We start from the raw sequence: 19,061 nt of genomic DNA, 5'->3' as shown, positions 1-19,061 counted from the left end.
GCTCTTGCAGAGATGATGGAGAGTGGTCATTCAATGCCCTGCTCCACCAGCAGCCCTGCATACCTCCAGTACTGTCCCAGGATCTGGCTGCGTCCACCTGTGCTCAGCTGGTCCCAGCTCAGCACCCCTCTCCAAAATGTGCCTTTCGCTGGATGTGGTTCAGTAGAGACTGCTGAGATTCAGAGAGACCAAGGAAGAGATGCTACAAGTGCTGCTGTTGTGGTCTGGGGAAGGGAAGATGAAGTGGGTGTCATTGCTCTATGCAGCTGTTTGGAGGGAGGGTTTGAAGCGATGCTGAAGCCAGAGTCTTCTAGTAGGGGACCAAGGAGAGGATGAGAGACAGTGACACAAGCTGCATCCTAGGGAAATTCCCATTTTCCAGGAGGGGAAATCTGCATCCGTGAAGACATCCAGCCCTCCACAGGACTGTCCCCTGGGCAATGTGTTCCTGTGTCCAGGCTGGCCCTGCTCTCCCCTTGCTCTCCCCCTGCTCTCCCTTGGCCCAGGGATTTGGGTCTGTGCTCTGCCACTGCCCTGACCTCAGGCTATGCTGCCCTGACCTTGCTGCATGCCCAGGGGATGATGAGCACTTTCGGGGCGTGGGAGGGGATGGGCTATTGGTGCTGGGACCAATGAGAGGGTGTTGGTCCCCACAGCCGTGCCTCGCTGGTCCCATCTGCTACAGCTCAGAGCAAACTTCTCCTTCTGCAGACACCGGCTGCACTTCTCCTTTGCACCCCCGAGAGACGGCGCCATCACTGGGGAGCAGAACCCTCCCAGAAAGGCATCTCAAGGGCAGGACCCAGCAGGGCTCAGGGCTTGCCTGGCGCTTGCCCACATGGCCCAGAGCGTGGTTTATGCTGACCTGAGGTTTGCCAAGGTGATGGGGGGCCGGAGCATGGCCAGCCAGGCCCTGGAGGCAGGTGAGAGCTCGCGGGACGCCCCATGCTGCCCCCACCATGCCCACCCCTGTGGACTCAGACGCTCTCCCCTGCCTTCCTCCAACAGCCCTTGGCATAGATGAGGCAGAGAGCCCCTACGAGAATGTGCAACCGGCGCCGGCAGGGCAGGATGGGGACGGGGCCCAGCCCAGCCAAGGTGAGTGCCCGGCTGGAGCCCGGGGACCCAGGGACGTCTTGGTGCTGGGAGCGGGTGGTGTTTTGGGGTGCTCCCACTCCTGTCCTGGAAGAGAAGAAGCGCCCACACTGTGCCACCTGTGCCACCATGCTGCCACTCCGCTGCTTGCAGGCAGGAGGTCTGGGGGCTGCCAGGGTTTTTCCCGGCTCACCAGGTGGTGCCCGTGGCTGGTTGTGTCTTGCAGGGCTCTGGTCCCGGCGGTGGTGCATCCCAGTAGGGCTGCTGGCAACCTGTCTCCTGCTGCTGGTGGCCACTGTGGCCCTGGGGGCTTGCTGTGAGTCATTGGGGTGGGCACTGCTGGGGCTGGGGGTGGCTGGGCAGCATGGGGAGAGGGAGGCAGCTGGGCTGGAGTGGGCGCCCCGAGTGAATGGGTGGGTGAATTGAGGCATGCCCACGCATACCGCTCGTGGCTGGGTCCCTCTGCCCTGTGTACCACAAGCTGGCCTGTATCCCTCGCACATCGTGGGTACCTCCCTTGCCTCCCATCACCCATCTTCCCCACCACGTTCTGTTTCTGCTCCTTTCCCTTCCAGCCTTGCCCAGCCTTGTATTGTTGCATCCTCCCTGCCCCTGCCCTGCTCTGTCTGCTTCTACACCCTGTCCTGCCTTGCCCTGCTCTCCCCTGCCAGGCCCAGCCCCTGTCTGTACAATTCCCTGCCATGTCTTTCCCATCCTTTCCCACCCAGCATGGACACCTCCCTGCCTTGCCCTGCCCTGCCCTGCCTGACCTGCCCATGCCCACCCTGCCCCCTGAGCAGGGTCAGTGCCACGTCCCCCCGCCCAGGCTGTGCCGTGCCCGTGCCCGTGCCCGTGCCTCAGCTCACCCAGCCTGTCCCCAGACTGGCAGGTCACCCGCAGGCTGCAGGACACGTCCCGTGAGCACGCGGCCGAGCAGGGCCGCCTCTCGCAGGAGGTGAGCATGCGGGAGCAGAGCCTGGAGCAGACGCGTCTGGAGCTGGCGTGGGCCAGAGCGGAGCTGCAGCGAGCGTGGCGGGAGGGCAACAGCAGCCGGCTGGAGCTGGGGAGCCTGAACGCCGAGCTGGCACGTGTCATGGGGGTCCTGGGGAAGACGGAGAAAGAGATGCAGGAGGTGCAGGGGAAGCTCAACAACAGCGAGAGCACCGTGGCCATCCTGCGCTCCTGCACGGCTATAGGTAAGGCAATGGTGGAGCAGGGATGGAGTGCCACAGAGGATTGGCACCCCTCAGCAGGCGCAGTGCCAAGGCATGAGCATTGGCTTTTTTTGCCACATGGTGGGGACAGGGTCATCCAAAGGCTGAAGCTATGCCTGGAGCAGAGGCTGTGCCTGTGATGTCTGCTGGGAAGATGTGGGGCTGTTCCCAGTCCCCCTGCAGGCATCTGTGGCTGAGCAAGGCTCTGCCTCTGCCCCCAGATTGCTGCCCCTCCGGCTGGCTGCTGTACAGGGGCAAGTGCCTCTTCATCTCGTCGGAGAAGAAGACATGGGAAGACAGCAGAGATGAGTGCGAGAAGAAGTATTCCCAGCTCCTGGTCACCAAATCCTGGAGTCGCTGGACCGTGCCGGTAGGGTGTATCCAGGTCTGGGGTCCTCAGGTGGGCCAGGACTGCTCTGGGGGCCTCTCTCTTGCCAAGCATCATAGGGTGCAAGGCTGATCTCTGGAGCACAGGCTGGTGGTGGACATAAGGCAGAGATGCTCTGGCATCCCTGGATGCTGCCCAGGCTGGAGTAGGGCACTGGGGCTGCTCACCTGTCCTGCCTCAAGGAGCTCCAGCCCCAAGGGCTCCCTGGGGAGATGGCCACCCCTTGCAAACACTGCAGCATGTAGGTACCATGGAAAAGCCACTAAAAGGCCCTTCTTCTCCTTTTGCAGACCTTCTTAAAGAATGCAGACATCCCATACTGGATTGGGCTGCAGAAAAGCAGCTTCCCCTGGTATGACTACGGCTGGCTGGAGGAAGAGGACCCGGATGCTGATGGGGTCTCAGACGCCTGGTTCTGGGTGGACGGCTCCCTTTACGAAAGGTAAAGCACAACCTCTTGCCAAAACCCCCTCTCCTCCATGGCTTTGGGAAGCATTTTAAATCCCACCAGTACCCAGTCCTGGGCATGAGCTCTGGGCAACAAAGAACATGAAAGCAGCTGAAGCCAAGGGGAGGTGTGTGCAGTGGTGTGATGAGATGCACGGAGGCTGTGCAAATGGAAAGCCAAGACTTGGGGCGGGGGTGTGGCATGTGCAGGGCTTGCACGAGCAGGAGGCAGAGAGAGAGGACAAAAGAAACCGCAAGTTTTATTTGGGGTCTAGACAAAGCATTTGAGCATCACCTCTATCACCCACGTGCCTCCCCAGTCCCTCCTCGAGGGGAAATCAAGCCTTCCCACCCGCAGAGGGTCCCAGGCTCCTCCCTGCCACGTGCACCCCCTCCTTGGCTTGCCACTACTTCCTCTTGCGGTGTCTGAGAGCAGTGGGGAGGAACAGACCTGTCTGGCCGGGTGCTGGGTGCCCAGCCCCTGCCTGCTGCCCGCCCCTCCATCCTCAGCCCCACCATAGGGGGCTGTACCCCACTGCGGCCCCATGGCCCAGGGCAGCTCCTCCAACCATCCATGCGCCCTCGGGGAGGACCGGGCTCTCCTCACTGCCAGGCACTGCAGGGATGAAATATCCCCCAGCAGCAAGGCTGAGAGTCAAGGGAGGCTAAGGGGAGTCATGAGCAACGCACACCTTGGGCAGAGGGGTTTCTCAGCCTGCCCGAGGGAAGACAGGGATGAGTCGGCTGAGGCTTCAGCCTGTGAAATCAGTAGGGGAGGACTGGGGGATCCCCCTTTCAACTGCAGTGTTCAACCGCTCCTGTTCGAGTGTGCAAGAGAGAATCCATTGGTGGCCCTGGCTGCCTGGGCAGAGGGTGGTTATAGATAGGGTGGTGGCAGCCCCCGATGTGTCATTTCCCCCTCCAGGCCGTGGCAGTCAAAGTCGAACGGGTCCTGTGCCATAATAAGCCGTGGGAACATCAAACCCGCCCAGTGCGCTGGTCCCAACGACCTGCACCTCTGGATCTGCGAGAAGGCAGCGGGGCCGAGCTCCCCTTTCGTGTGATGATGGCCGCTGACCCCAGCGCTGCTGCGGTGAGTGTGCCCACGCCAGGCTCTACGTGCAGGTGCAGGCACATCCCTGTGCTGGATGGAGCCTGCCTCCATCCCTTCACTGCCACGGGAGCCCCTGGACTGCAGTAGCTCAAGCGAGACACCCCCCCCCCCCCCCCCCAAGCTGTGGGGCAGCAAAGGGGCAAGATGGGGGAAACCCCTTTGCAAGGTGTCTTCCCAGCCCCGCTGCATGTGGGGGAGGCTGGGCAGCACCTCACCATCACCTTCTGCCTTCCCTTGCAGCACCTGCACACTGCATCGCCTCCGCTTCAACCCTGCTGCAGCCCTGCCCAGGATGTCCCATCCATGCGAACAATCCCCTTCCCTCTCACAGTCCCCTTCCCATGGGCTGCCCAAGCCCTTCCCAGCCATGCCCAGTGATGCTCGGGCATCACGCAGGCAAGGGGAGGCAGAGGTGGTGGCCATTTCCCCCCAGCTGATGTGCTTCAGCAGAGCACTAAGGGGCCCCACAGCCCAGCCCCACACCTGCACAGGGTACGCTGGGTCTTCCTGAGCACAGGGGCTGGTCCACGATGGGGGAACCTGGACCTGTCCACAGAGCGGAGCAAACCCTGATGCTCACCGCTGCAGCCATGCAACATCCCCAGCACGGAGCGAGCTGCGGTACTGGCAGGCAAGGACATGGAAGCAGGGGACAGCACAGCCCCACACCTGGCCAAGGTCCCTTCCCCACATCAGGTCCCCTCCACCTGGTCCCATCCCAGGAGCAGCTTGGCCACAGCTTTCAGGCAACCCAGCAAGTGCGTCCAAGGAGGGAAATTGTGCCTGAACCAGCCGGCGCCTGTGCTAACGGTAGGGTTTTTTTTTGCTAATTAGGAAGCAGAGCAATGATCTTTAGGATTGCATGATGTGATGGCACCTTTCAAAAGCAAAAGCAGCTCTGGCACTTGCAGCGGACTGACGCTTTGCAAGACAAGTCATCAGGACTTTAAATAGTTACTACACGTGCACAAGCAAAGATTAAGCAAAATAGCCCTGATGTAACATTGCAGCCAGGCAAGAGCAGAGGAAGTCATGTTCAACCAGGCGAAGACGCTCTCATTTTGTTGTGGGGTTGTGTGTGCCATATATAGTTGATTAATTGCTGTATGAATTAGCTTGCTTGAAGAGCAAAAGGGTGTTAAAGGCAGGCTTTTTGGAGGTGGCACGTCGTGCCTCTGTCTTGTCCGCTGGATGAACCCACTTTGTAGCAATAAAGAGACACGGCTTGTCTGCTCTTTGCTTTCTTGTGTACCACCATAGACATGGACTCAAGGGCACAAACCCAAAGAACCTAAATACATGGGAATTTGACTGAAGCCATTTCAACCAAGATGGTGACTTTGGGGGCACTGAGATCTGGGGCTGAGCCAGGCTGGCTTGTGGTCCCCGAGGGGCTGCCCAGAAGCCCCAGGCAAGCCCATGCAACCTTTTGGGGCCAAGCTCCCCTCTGCGTCTGATGTGCAACCCAGAGACAGAAGAGGCAGCCCAAGTTGCTGGGACATTCAGTTTTTATTGAACACTTTAAATAAGCTGGGTATATATTACTAGCAATTATTATTATTATTAATAATAATAATAATAAAAAAACACAAGAGTTCTGCATTCACCAGTGCATTGTGCAGGAGGGAGGAAAGCCGGCTCCCACCCTTGCCAGGGGCCAGGCAGCCTGGCTGTGTTGCTCACCGGCCCCTTCCCCCGGTGCCAGGATGGCACCCCAGCCCCTCCACCAGCACCCCACTCCTGACCCGTGTGCAGGGGGGACGTGGGGCACTGTGCCGGCTCAGCACCCAACCCTTGGCCTTGGGTGGGCAGGGGCAACCCCAGCGCTGCCAATCCTCCCTGTGCACTGCCCCGCGGGAATCGTCCCTCTCCTGGCCCCCTGCACACCTCCCCTGTGTCAGAGATTGGCTGTGCTCCCCACACTTGTGGAGAAGCACCGGGACACCCACCAGCCCCCCAGAGTCCTCCAACACTCACACATACACGCATTGACCCCTCTGCCCCCAGCCCAGCCCCACGCACCCCCCCAGCCAGGGGGCCGTGAGGGGCTCCTGGTTATCCTGGAGCAGCAGACTCATTGCACACACCTCTGCGACACCCCGCAGAGGGGTGAGCCCTTGAAGAATGGGGGTCCTGCATCTAGGTTTGAGCCCCAGGGACCCCATGGGGGACCAGCCCTGCCTGCCAGGGCAGCACTGGAGCGTGCTCGGGGCAAGGGTGTTATTGCACTTCAGTCCCTGGCAGGGACCCAGCCTGCCCCTGGGGCTTCCCGCAGACCCCTGAGGCCGATCCTGGTGGGATGGGTGCCCGAGTGCCTGGACAGCATTGTGGGAGCCATAGCACGCGGCACTGTGGCCACCAGCGGCCACCAAGTGTGGAGCGAGCAAGGACGGATCGTGGAGGCGTGCTGGGCCCCCGCACCTGCTCGGCTCTGCAGCCGTGGGGAGGTGCAAGGGGCGGCCGGACGCAGCCCCACTCCCCAGGGGTCCCCGGCACTAGGACTGCGCCTCCGGCAGCTTCAGGCTGGGCTCCGCCAGCACCGGCCCCGGGGCTTTCTGGTGGCGGCCCCGGTCATGGCAGAGGAGGCTCTTGGCCTCACAGTTGAGGTTCTGGTAGCGAGGCGGGCTGGGTGCCGGCCGGTGGCAGACAGAGGCAAAACTGAAGCTGAAGGGACCCAGGCAGCAGCCAGGGCAGGGCAGCACCTCATCCTGCTCCAGCACGGTGCTGGAGCTGTGCCCGGGCAGCATGGCCACACGCTCCGTCCGCTCCAGTGCCGCCACGCAGGGGATGCTGAGCTCGGAGAAGCCATGCTCCAGCCCACTGCCCCAAGCCAGGGGTTTGCTGACCACCACGTGGTTGTTGTTGAAGAGGAGCCCATTGGGGGCTCGTGGCTCCGACTGCCAGGGTCGGGCGCCCGAGGATGCCGTGCGGATGAAGTTGCTGTTGGGGGGCGGCGGGAGGACCTGCGGCAGCTCGGGGCTGTCGGGGCCACAGTCCATCCTCTCCTCTGCCCCAGAGCTGGGAGGGAAGGCTCGACTCCCAGCCGGGGGTGGGAGGAGGATCGGGGGCTGAGGGTCATCTGTGGGATGGGGGGATGCCACGCCCAGCGCCAGGCCCCCCCGGTGGGGCAGCTCGGGGGAGGTGGGCAGCGAGTGGCACTTGCGGGGGGGGGCGGCAGGGGCTGAGAAGTCACACTGCACCTCCACGGCGGGCTCGGGCGTCACAGGGGTGCTGAGCTGGAGCGGGGCGGGGGGCGGCAGGTCGAAAGTGAGCGAGATGACTGACTTGCTCGGCGTGTCAAAGAGCTTGATCTTCCCCCCCTTCAGGTCCTCGCGCTGGGAGAAGGGGTTGACGCGGGGGGGCGTCTCCTTGGTCCTGGCCCCGCCACAGGGCTCCGGCAGCCACAGCAGGGCGGGCGATTTGGGGGGAAACATGTCGGACTGGCTGCGGGACAGGCGCTGGTCTGGCTGCAGGTGCTGGGTCCCCAGCTCGTGCAGGGGCGACTGCTCGGCGCGGCCGGCTGCCCTCCCGGCTACCCCTGAGCACGGGCACAGGAGCGGGTCACCAGTCACCAGCAGCTGCCGGTGCAGGGTGCCACAGGGTGCTGGGCACCCAACAACCCAGGGGTGCACCCCGCAGAGGAAACAGCGACAGGCCCCATCCTGGAGACCTCATGCAACCCTTATCTCCTTCCCCTACAGCGGCTGGGGTAGGATGGGACACCCCACATCCCTCCTCCTTTCATCCCCACTATGGCCTGTCCCTGAGTTGCCCACGTACCGTTGAGCATGGCCGCCGTCCCAGGCGCAGGCAGGCTCTCCCCGACGCCGAAGAGGGTGGCCCCAGCGCCCTCGGCACCCAGCCGGTGCTGCAGGACACCCTCCAGGCACTGCGTGATTTCCAGGAAGGAGGGGCGGGATGCGGGCTCCATCTGCAGACAGGAGGGGTTACCGGTGAGGTCTGTGGCCCCCCCAGCACCCCAGGGATCCCAGCCCAGCAAAGGCAGCTCCCTGCCTCTCCCCCTGTGCTGCCCATCCTGCCCCAACTGAAATGGGAGGCTTACACTGCAGCAGTGGAAAGCAAGCTGGAGGAAGGCCGCCGGGCAGTCAATTCCCACCATGGTGCGGAAAGTGGTGATGTCCAGGCCAAAATCCTGTGCCAGGGAAAGGAAGAGGAGTGAGGTCGGGTCCCCTGGGGCACCACATGGCCAAGGGGATCCAGGGTGGCCTGGCCCCCCTCCCCGCACTGACTGCGTGCCACCCAGGGCTGTAGACCGGGCAGCACCCTGGCTGCAACACAGCAATGGGGGACCCTGGGGTCACCCCAAGTTGGTACAAGGCTGGGGGATGCTGGGACACAGATCCCTTCTGCTTTCTGCCTGAGTCCAACTGTTCCCTTCTCCCACCCAGGCGACACTGGGCTCTGAGGACAGGTTATCAGCAGAGAGCATCCCTCCTGCTGCCAGGAGACGTCTGGGACACAGCACCAAGACACAGGGCAGCTCCTGCACACAGGGCTCTGTCCAGCATGGGGTGGTCCCCCTCATTTGGTGAAGCAGTCCCAGCCACGGTGCCACTGCCCGCTGCCCTCCCTCCCCGTCCTCGTCCCAGGGAGTCACCTCGGTGCGGGGCAGGTAGTCGGGGTCAGCGGGGACACGAGCGATGGTCTCACACAGGATGATGCCATACGCGAACACATCAGCCTGCAGAGAGTAGGGAGTCACTGGGGGGGCGGTGTCCTGCAGCCCCGAGGTGGTGTCCACCCTTCTGTGAACTCACAGCCCCCCTCCTCACCACAGAGCCACACCAGGGGCCCTGCCACCTTGCCAACCGAGGGATGCTCAGATCCTTCCCTCTGTGTGCCCAGTCGCCCACAGGGCTGCAAATCCTGCAAATCGGTGGTGGTGCAGGGTTATACAAAGCCCCACGCGCTGTAGCCACGGAGCCTCACCTTCTCATTGTAGATCTCCCCTCGCAGCACCTCGGGCGCCATCCAGTACGGGGAGCCCACCACGGCCAGCGGCTCCTTCTCGCTGCCCTCGCTGGGGGACGTGGTGGGACATCAGGGGCTGTCTGCAATCCACGACCCCTTTCCTATGTCCCATCCTCCCGCTGGGGCAGCCCAAATCACCATCTCCACATCCCTTCCTAGGCTAACCCTCCTCCATGCACCCCATGACCTGTCTCACCACCCACACCATTCCCTTCTCCATCCCTTCCTACCCAGCCCCAAATGTGTCCATCTGCCCTGTAAATCCCCACCACCAGGTACCACCCCCACTGCCCACCATCCCTACCCTTCTAACTGCACCCCAAATGTCCATCCCTCCCCAGCTCCTGCTCCGAGTGGGCTGGAAACCCCCCACTCCAATGATGGGGATGGATGGATGGACGCTGCCCACGTACCTGTAGGTGGGAATCTTCTCTGCCAAGCCAAAGTCACCCACTACAGCTGTGTAGCCATTGGCCTCGCAGCGAACCAGGCAGTTCTGGGGGCACAGGAGGACCCCATCACACCAACCGCACCAGCCCTGCCTCACCAGCCTCCACTCCCAGGATGCCCCGGCACAGCACAGCCTCCTGCTCCCCAGCCAGCCATGCCCGGGGCAGCAATGTGGGTGTGGGACAGCGAGGGTAATGGGATGCCTTGGAGCATCCTGTACCTTGGAGGTGAGGTCGCGGTGGAAGATGCCCTTGGAGTGCAGGTAGCGCAGGCCACGGGCGATGTCGAGGGCCAGCTTGACACGCATGGACCAGGAGAGGGGCACAGGGCTGTCCAGCAGCTGCTCCAGGTTCCCACCATTGATGTACTGATGGGAAGAGCTGGGCTATCGCATCAGTGTGTCCCCCCCACCCTCCCACAATGCTGGATGTCCATCTCTCATCCCATTGCATCCCCCAACCACCCCACAGCACAGCCCCCCCCAGCAGACCTTGCCCTGCACATGTACCATGGGCCATCGAAGTGTCCCAGTAGCCACCACCATCCCCTCCCCAGGCCTGCAGGAACCCTAAGACTCACGGCCATTGCCCCACTCTCACCTCGGTCAGCGCGTGCAGCTGTCCCTGGTGCACACACACCCCCATGAACCTGTGAGACAGAGGGGATCTGAGGGTGGCTGTGGTGGGGATCAGCCCCCAGGAGCTCATCCAGGGCTGGCAGTAGCTCCAGATCCCTCAGGCTATGGAAAAGGGGGCAACAGGGACAACAGTGGGGGAGCAGGTCCTACCTGAGGATGTTGGGGTGTGAGAGGCGGTTCATCAGCTGCACCTCCCGCAGCATGTTGCCCCGGTTGCTGGTTAGCTTGTTCATCTTCAGCACCATGATCTGGCCCGACTGACGGTGCCGCACCTGGAGGGGGGTGCAGGGGAGGCTGAGCCCCACATGTCTCCACAGCCCCCCCCCCCAACACCAGCCTGCACCTGGTACCCACCTCAGCCCAAGAGGTGGGAGCTGAGCAACCTGAGGCATGGGGCACCCCAGGACCACTAGGGCTAGGGGGGGGCTCTCCCAGCACAGCAGCACCCCAAGAACCCCCAGTGTCAATGATGCACATCCCCTTCCTCCCCGGGGGCACCTCGCTTGTCATGCTGCCCGCCACGTGACACTGCCCAGCCCGCCCAGGGATGCAACGGCAGCTCCTGCCGGCCGTGACCCCAACCCTGCTGCAAGGACAGGCAGGTGCAGGATTGGGGCGCACCAGGGAGGGCTTTTTCGGGTCAGTAGCACCCAGCCAGACCCCACCAGCATGGTGCGGAGAACAGAGGGGGCACATTGCACCCCAAACCATGCCTGGCGGTAGCCAGCACCGCCCCCGTGCATGACCCCAGCCTGGCGCTCGGACACGGCTGTATATTTAGCCATCCCCAGCCTGACGCTGTCATGCGAGCTGGGGGCCTGGCCCCCTGCCAGGAACAGCAGCTGGGAGCATGGCCAAGCACGGACACCCCCGTCCTTCTGCAGCCCCCTGGCACGTGCGGGGCCAGGGATGAGCACAGGATCCCCCGCCCCAGCACTGTGCTGGGGGGGGGAGGGTGAACCGGTGCCAAGGGTCCCCCCTCCTGAGTGGGTGCTGGGGGACACCCCCCCCACACGCCCAGAGCAGCAGTCTGTGGGGGGGACAACAACCCGGCAGATCCCAGCTGCCCCCCAGCACACACCGAGCTGTGCATGGAGGCGCAGGCATTCCTCGGCGCTGCTGTCAGCTCCCCGCTCTTCTCCTTTTTAGTCGATGCTGGTTGAGGCTGCTGTGTTGGTGCCAGCCCCTGGCCTGCCCCACGCCCCCCCTCGCCTCAGGGATTGCCTCCTTGGGCAAAACATGGGGGGGGCTGGCTGAAGGCAGGGTCCCCCGTGCCCCCCACTCCTGCTCGCACCTTGGCCCCTGTCCCCATCATGACAGGGGGAGGCTGGCGTGCTGGGCCCTCTGGGGCTCTCTTCCCCTCCCACAGCTGGCATTGCTTTGGGGAGCAGTTTTCCCGGGGTGCACGCTGAGATGGGAACCCATCCAGCACCCAACACCCAGGGGATGGGCAGCAGCTCTGCCCCACCAAAGGGCCTGGGGGGGAAATTAGTGCTTTGTAAAGATCCCTCTACATGTCTGGGTGCACCAAGGCCAAACCAGCCCCAGGCAGAGTGGAAGCGAGAGGCAATAGCCTGTCCTGGCCCTGCTGTGCCACCACCAGCTCACATGGAGAGGCTCTGAAGCATGCAGCAGCCGCCTGCCCGTGGGCACCCCGCTCTGGTTACACCTGCGTCACCTCCAGCCACCTCCAGCCAGCCCCCGGCACTGGGTGCTGCCCAGCAAAGCCCGGTGCTCCTGACCCAGCTCGCCTGGCGGCAGCGCTGCCTGTCCTTCCCACGCCGTGTGGGGCTGGCAGGACTGGCTCGGTTGGTTCGGCTGGCACCGGCAGCTGCCAGGCGCCAGGACCTGGCTTGACGGCACAGGCAGGCTTGGTCCCTCCAGGATGGCTGCAGGCGGCGAGACTCCCGCGCCAGGCGCCCACAATGGGAACGCCAGGCAGCACGCACAATGCTGGCACTCGGTGGCCATGCACCGTGGGGCTGGCCGCGTCCCTGTCAGCAGCAGCGTCCCTGCGTCAGGGAGCAGCCCCCAGTGGGCACTGGCTCAGCCCCCGCATAGCCGGGATGTGCCCGCAGCTTAATTCCTTGTTAATAAGCCTCCTGACATTGCAATAGGTTGGGTCAGGTCTGAGCGCAGCCACACAGCATCTAATGCCTTAATCCTGGAGGAGAGGCAGCCTGGGGGAGGGAAGGTCCGGTGAAAGCCCCTTCCCCGGGATTTCACCCAGGGACCTCAGGAGCCCCCCAGCCAGCACAGCCCTGCCCTGGTGCTCTGCTCCAGGACTCCGTCCCCAGAGGCAGGGAGGGTTCTAGGGGCTCCCAGGACAGCCCCAGCCCCACGCACGTGGGACATGACCTCGAGGGCGTCCAGCAGCCTGAGTTTGCTTGTGAGGCCACATCCCGCCATGTCCCCTGCATGCTCCACGGTTTGAGGCCAGCCCCTACCCCGGCTGGCAGGGAAGTGGTTATGCTCCCTTGAGCTTCCCACAGCCTCCCACATGCGTTGGCCAGTTTACCCAGTCCATCCAGGTGCTAGCACCAGCCCGGCGCCCTGGCCGCCCTCCAGAAGCAGGCATGCCGGGGAGGGAGCAAGCCATGACCCCAGGTGGGACGCAGCCCCTTGCTAAGGGGGTTTCCTTCCCTGCCACCATCCAGGAAAGGCAGCAGGCAGCAGAGCCTGCTGGGGCAGGACAGTGTCCCCCCTCGTCCCCCCTCGCCTCTCTGCGCTCTGGCACAGTGCCCAGGAATCCCAGCACATTCCCCGGAGCTGAGCTCAGCCGGGCAGCCATGCTGAGCTGTGGGGGGAGGACAACCACCGGCCCCCACCCAGGAACCAGGCAAGCCCTTGCCTCTCACCGATGTCCCCCAGCACTCCTCACGGCCCCTCCGTTGGGTGCTTCATGGGGGCACCACGGCCGAGCCAGGGTGCTGCGTTGTCCGTCCCCATCCCATCTGTTGCCATCACACAGGGCTGGGGGATGGGACAGGGCTGGCTGCAGCCCCAGCCTGGGCACAAGGGATCTGAGCTCTTTTAACAGCGGAAATTAGAGTCTTATTTAAAGAGCATGCTAATCAGAGCGAGCAGACGGCCTGCTCCCTCCCTGCAGCTGGCACTGCTGTCTAGACATGGGGTGAAGCCCCCCCACTAGTCTCCCCACCCAGGGCTCTGAGGAGCCAGCTCCTGTGCCAGGGACAGGCTTTCACATCACCCCACTCAGCTCACGTCCCCTTGCCCCAGCCTGGTGCAGGCAAGGCGCAGTCACACAGGGACATCACCTTGCACCCCTTGCCCGGGGGACCCCAGCAGGGAAATACAGGAGGGTGGGTAAGGGAGCTAGTACCGCCATCGGTAATCCAAAAGCTACCTGTGACGGCTGGGTCTGAGCTCGCAGGAATCCCAGTAGTGCAACAGGTCTTTTATTGGGTGGGACTGGAAAACCTGCTCATCACGTGGAAAAGGCAGAATTGGTCGAGACAGACTTTCTCTGGGAAAGTGAAAGCAGGGAATGCAGCAGCCGTTCCCGATGAATGCTTTAGCATCAGCAGCCCTCACCTCCTATGCTCCCAGGTGCGGCACTGCGGACCGACTGGGATCAGGGGCATTTCCAGCCCTCACTGCAATCCCAGAGCACGCCCCGTGACAGCGCAGGAGAGGTGCTGGCAGGCCCAGGCTGGTCAGCACAACACGTTTCCAGCGTCCAGGGCTCCTGTGTGGCAACAGCGGGGTCAGGGCCGCTCCTGGCCTCATGGCAGCTGGCTGACCTTGGCAAATTCACTTCCTCCCCACCTGCCCTAGTTTCCCCATCTGTGTCATGCCACTCCACCCTCCTTTGTAAAACAAGGCAAGGTCCACTGATGAAGGGCAGCAGATAAGAGGGAGGGAGTTGTATCGTTAGTTGGACTGATAAATTGGAAGTAAATACAAAATCTCAAAGGTTGGCGGTGAAGCGAGCAGAAATGGATGGGCAGCAGCGGTGTTGAAGCCCTCTCCAGAGCTCTGTCTGTGCTGGGAGCCACTAATCCACCCCCTGGCACCATGGAAATGGAGTGCTGGGCCCAGCACACTGAAGGGCTGTGCCCTGGGAAGCAGCGTCTCCAAGAGGATGTGCGACAGCGGGGCAAAAGGTGCAGAGGAGGATGAGTGAAGACATCTGGATAGCTCCCAGGAAAGCAAAGCCAGGATGCTGCCCACAGCCCCCCATGTCTGCTGCACACCACACACGGGAAAGAGAGGAATTTGGGAAGAGATGCAACAGTGGTTTAAGGGCTGGAGAAAATGTCTGGCACAAAGACACCTGGCTGAATCGGCTCGCCGTATTGGAGATGGAGAGGCAGCTCACTGCAATGCCCATGTACCCGAGAAAACGGGTGGGCCTGGCTCTGTGAAATCGCACAGGGAAAGGCAATGAGAACCAGCAGCTCCAGAGGGAAACAGCCCAGCTCTGCAGAACAGCAGAGGATCAGCTGGGAGCAATCCCCTGGGGAAAAGGGAAGCTTTTCATCACCTGTGTCTCCTGTCCTCTCTGGACAGCCTTTCCAAGAGAAGGACTTGGCTGGAGTGGGATAAGGCTCAACTCAGGGGCAAGCTTGGGACACTGGGGCTCAGACATGCTGAGTCCTTTGGCTTTAACACTGGGAACATAGTCAGACACCCATGCTGGTACCTCAGCACCCTGCCTTGCCCTGGCTCAGCTGCACACCAGGGCTGAGCTACCTGCGTAGGGACAGAGATGTCCAGGTCCCCTCCCTGTCCCCCACGCCCACCGAGGCTGGAATGAGGCAGGACCCAGCAGCCACACAGAGGAGGGAGCCACGAGTGCCTGTGGCCATGGAAAGCACAGCAGGAACAAGGGAGGTGGGAGGAAAACGGGTCCTGCACTGCCCTGCCAAGTGCCATCCTCCTTGCAAGCTCAGGCAGCCAAACCCCAGCTCAGATCCCGGGCCTGCCTCACCATCCTGCTGAGCTCTTGGATGCAACCCACCACACGAGCACAAAGCCCCATCTGGCCCCCTCCTGCCCCTGCCTCCTCTCTGGCACACACACACATCGGCTCCTGCCGCCTGATCCCGCTCACACCCCCAACCTCCGCTGATCCCCCAAATTCTACATGCAAGTGACTCCACAAGAACATGAACAACGGGTGGGAGAGGGAGTAGTTTGTGGCTCCCGCAGTGCCTGGGGAAACAGAAAGAGCGAGGCAAGGAGAGATCGTGGCCTGGCCGAGGCACAGGAGCATTCATTATTAAAGAGCTATATCCATGCCTGACATTATTAAATGCCTCCCTCTGCTCCGAGGTGCTGCCACGCGCTCCAAGCCAGAGATCGATAGCAGCAACCTGGCCAGCAGAGAGGCCATGGCTCCGCAGGGGCAGGAGGGAGTATGGAGGAAAGGGACCCCTCTGCATGCCTGCCACTGCCCCTTGCAGGACACCTCTCCCGCAGCTGCAGAGGAGACACATCTTGGGGTCTCCTTGCTGAGTGGGGAACGGTGCCATGGCTGGAGAGGGACCCCAAGGTCCTGCTGGGACACGGCCACCCAGGTGCGCTGCACGTGGGAGCATGGTCCCACGGAGGGGACACAGCACAGCGCTGCCCGGTACCCCAGCGAATGTGGTGGGAGGTGGTGGGGTCCTGCCCAGCCTAAAGCTGCTCTTTGAAGGGGGTGAAGCCACTAGAAGCACGGTTTAAGGATAGTCCATGCCCAATAGCTTATGGTGCCTTAAGTGATGGCCAGGACAAAAACAACATGTGCACACACCTCCCCTCGAACGTGGAGAGGTGGCCGTGGCAGTGGGGCAGGACACAGCCCCTCGGCCCTGGCAGTACTGAGTGGGCTGGTAGGGTATCATCACCACACACCTCTGCTGCATTGTTAGGACCCCGAGCTTCCCACCAGCACCCATGCACCCCCAACCAGTGTGCGGGCCACAGACAGGCATCCCCACAGAAAACGGAGGACAAAGGCAGCTCTGGGGTCCCTGCCAGGGGCCAGTCACCACGCTGCTCTACAGCATCACACCCCTCTCCCAAACCCGGTGACCTTCCGGAGGCTCTCGTAGGGTGCCCCGCACATCTACCTGTCCACCACAGGCTGGAGCAGGCCCAGCAACACTGGAAATCACCCCGGACCGGCTGCAAACACTGCCTGCATCCCCTGCCACAGGCACACCCTGGGCCTGGCAGGGTCGGGGCTCCAGGATTTTGACAGGGGTCCCTGGGGCTGGGCTGTCCGCCACCCCACCCGTGCCCAGAGCCCCCACGCGGCCTCGCTGTGACCCATGCCGCAGCGCTTCGGAAGGCTCAGCCTTCCCGGGCTGTAAACAGAGCTGGTGCTCCCCTCCCCCTGCACGGAGGCACGGAGGAACAACACCCCCGGCAGGGAGGGGGCTCCCCGGCACCCCAAGTCACCGCCGCAAGGCAATACCTCGCACCACCCCTCGCCCCCCGACCTCGCCCAGCTGCCGGGGCTGGGGGGCTGGGACCCCCCCACCCCACCGAGGGCTTGGCGAGGGATGCGTGGGAGCTCCTCGGGGGATGCTCAAAGCCGGCGGGATGCCTCGGGGACCGCCAATCCCCTCTCCCGCCCCGCACACCTTGAAGACCTCGGAGAAGAAGCCGGCCCCGATCTTCTCGCAGTAGAAGTCGTCGATGCGCGCCAGGGTGGAGACGGCGCTGCGCAGCGCCCGGTACGAGGAGGGCCGCAGCCGCCCGCAGCCCGGCCAGGGCCCCGCCGCCTCCCCTTCGCCCTCCCCGGGCCGCCGCGGCAGCTTCTCCCACTCCATGTCGGTCCCGCCGAGCACCCCCAGCGCCATTCACATTCCCGGCCGGGCGCGGCGCGCCCGGGCAGCCCCACGGCCGGGGCGCCGCCGCCTTCCCCCCCCCCACCCCCGCCGTCCCCGGGGCAATGCTAGCGGCGGCGGCGGCGGCGCGGGGCGGGCGTCGCGGCGGGGCGCACGGCGCTCATGGCCCGGCAGCGGCGCGGCGGCGCCCCGACCCCCGCCGCGGCCCGGAGCTGCGCCTCCGCAGCCCCGAGCGGTGGCACCGGCGGGGCGGAGCCGGGGCGGGGACAGCCCTTAACTCCTTGGGACCCGCCGCCGCCGCCGAGACCTGCCGGAGCCCGCCCCCCCCGCCTCCGCACCGGCGGTCAGCGGGGATCCCGCACGCCCTGATGTCCACATGCACCAGCACCGGCCCCTGGAGCCGAAGTGGCAGCTCTGTACGTGCCTGCATGGGCTATGGGGACCTGAGCTCCCGATGCACGGCTTGGACAGACCCTATGGACACAGTGCTCTGATCCTCCCCTACCCTGAGCCCTGCTTGGATGCTCCCTGTAGACATGGGAGTCTTTATCCCCTGGGTCCCACCTGTATGCACATTGTAAACGCAGGACTCTCGTCCCCTGGGCCCTGCCCGGATGCTCCTTGTAGCTGTGGGACTCTCTTTTTCCTCATAACACCCAGTCCCCGAGCGGATGGACCAAGGGCATGGAGATCTGATCTCCCCATATATTCAGCCCCACCCCATACAGTGTCATGGGTCCAGTTCCCCCATACAAGCAGCCATTGCCAGGATGGGCCCCACTGGTACAGTCTTGGATCTCTCCTTGCAGCCATCACCAGACTGCATGGATACTGTGGATGTGGGGCTCTGGTTCTCCCCATGCACCCACCCCTGCCTGGACGGTGTCCCAGGAGGTGTGGGGTCTGTCCTCCAGAGCAGCAGGGCAGTGCAGCCTCTCAGTGACAGTATGCCCAGTGCCTTTTGCACCTCTTCGCGTTTCTCCCTTTCCTGAGCTCTTCCACTTCCCCCTGGTTTCCTCCTGCTTCCTGCTCCCCCCCAGGCCTTTTCTGTGCTTGGAGGCTGATCTGTCCTGCCCTTCCTGCCCAGGGACTCCCTGCAGCTGGATCTGCCCTTGCTCCATCCCACACATTTCACTGCTGCTCTCTCCTTGGCATCCACCTGCCTGCGCTGGCCCAGCCCTGCCCCAGCAACCTCCCCAGGCACTGCCACAACCCTTCTGCACTGCCCTGCTGCCACAGCTACTGCGCAACTGCTTTGCTCCAGCTGTTTCCCTGTGCAGCATGGCTGGCTCCACAAGCCCTGCACTGCTGTAGCTGCTTTTCCTGCTGGGAAAAGCAGCCACATGGAGTGTGTCCTGGTGTGGTGTTTTTTGGCCAGTGCTCAGCTCCAGGTGCCACCAAACACAGCATAAACACCATGGACAACAAGCCCTGGGTTTTCTTCCTTGTCCCAGGAGGAAGAATAACCTTGTGGACTATGGCAGGTGAACTGGGCCTCTGACTTTATAGTGGGAGCAGCCTCCTGCACTCCCCTTAGAAATCACAGTATTTCTGCTCTTCCAGCTCCACAGAAGGGAGTGGATCTGTGCAGGGCAAGTTTCCTACATGTAGGGAGGCAGAGCCAGGGGACAGGGCTCTGCCAGTCCCTATCTCATGGGGTCTGAGCCATCCCTTTCCTCACCAGTAACACTCCAGCCCGGTGCCTCCGCCTGCCAACATGATTGATGGTGTGTGCCAGGGAGGCTGCTGCAGCAGTGGGGAACTGTGCTGTGCAACAGGCCACATTCTCGGGCTTCCTGGGCCTCACATGTCTGTCCTGCTGACAACAGCTCGATAGAATGACAGGAGCAGCTTCACAGGCCTCCTGTGATGGGCATGGAGAGGACAGACCACGGTCTGTGTGTGGGGACGGGAGGCTGCA

At 63.1% G+C, this 19,061-nt stretch overlaps 2 protein-coding genes across 2 annotated transcripts; one reads left to right on the top strand and one right to left on the bottom strand.

The window, feature by feature from the left end:
- Positions 1-807: 807 nt before the first annotated feature.
- Positions 808-4,569, top strand: LOC129199541 (B-cell differentiation antigen CD72-like). The gene is made up of 8 exons (XM_054810187.1): positions 808-923; positions 1,009-1,098; positions 1,322-1,411; positions 1,977-2,291; positions 2,531-2,679; positions 2,988-3,139; positions 4,070-4,237; positions 4,499-4,569. Exons 1-7 carry the CDS (start codon positions 839-841, stop codon positions 4,206-4,208), a joined length of 1,020 nt encoding a protein of 339 aa, XP_054666162.1. The 5' UTR covers positions 808-838; the 3' UTR covers positions 4,209-4,237; positions 4,499-4,569.
- Positions 4,570-5,757: 1,188 nt separating this feature from the next.
- Positions 5,758-17,355, bottom strand: TESK1 (testis associated actin remodelling kinase 1). Its single transcript, XM_054810427.1, has 10 exons — positions 16,934-17,355; positions 10,488-10,609; positions 10,300-10,348; positions 9,921-10,067; positions 9,664-9,746; positions 9,209-9,299; positions 8,877-8,960; positions 8,322-8,411; positions 8,039-8,189; positions 5,758-7,796 (listed from the first exon to the last, which is right to left on the bottom strand). The coding sequence occupies exons 1-10, from the start codon at positions 17,150-17,152 to the stop codon at positions 6,754-6,756; spliced, it is 2,079 nt and encodes a 692-aa protein (XP_054666402.1). The 5' UTR covers positions 17,153-17,355; the 3' UTR covers positions 5,758-6,753.
- Positions 17,356-19,061: the final 1,706 nt, after the last annotated feature.

The sequence above is a fragment of the Grus americana genome, chromosome Z (assembly GCF_028858705.1).
Source record: "Grus americana isolate bGruAme1 chromosome Z, bGruAme1.mat, whole genome shotgun sequence".
NCBI lineage: Eukaryota > Metazoa > Chordata > Aves > Gruiformes > Gruidae > Grus > Grus americana.
This window is presented reverse-complemented; position numbering and strand designations above follow the sequence as displayed.

What these genes read in the sequence shown, in the direction of transcription:
- LOC129199541 (XM_054810187.1), top strand. Translation starts at nt 839, where the DNA reads ATGGCCCAGAGCGTGGTTTATGCTGACCTGAGGTTTGCCAAGGTGATG. An exon ending in TGTGGCCCTGGGGGCTTGCT is followed by an intron (nt 1,412 to 1,976) that starts GTGAGTCATTGG and finishes GCCTGTCCCCAG; the next exon opens with ACTGGCAGGTCACCCGCAGG. An exon ending in GACGGCTCCCTTTACGAAAG is followed by an intron (nt 3,140 to 4,069) that starts GTAAAGCACAAC and finishes TTCCCCCTCCAG; the next exon opens with GCCGTGGCAGTCAAAGTCGA.
- TESK1 (XM_054810427.1), bottom strand. Translation starts at nt 17,152, where the DNA reads ATGGCGCTGGGGGTGCTCGGCGGGACCGACATGGAGTGGGAGAAGCTG. An exon ending in ACTACCTGCCCCGCACCGAG is followed by an intron (nt 8,412 to 8,876) that starts GTGACTCCCTGG and finishes TCCCTGGCACAG; the next exon opens with GATTTTGGCCTGGACATCAC. An exon ending in GACGGCGGCCATGCTCAACG is followed by an intron (nt 7,797 to 8,038) that starts GTACGTGGGCAA and finishes GCCCGTGCTCAG; the next exon opens with GGGTAGCCGGGAGGGCAGCC.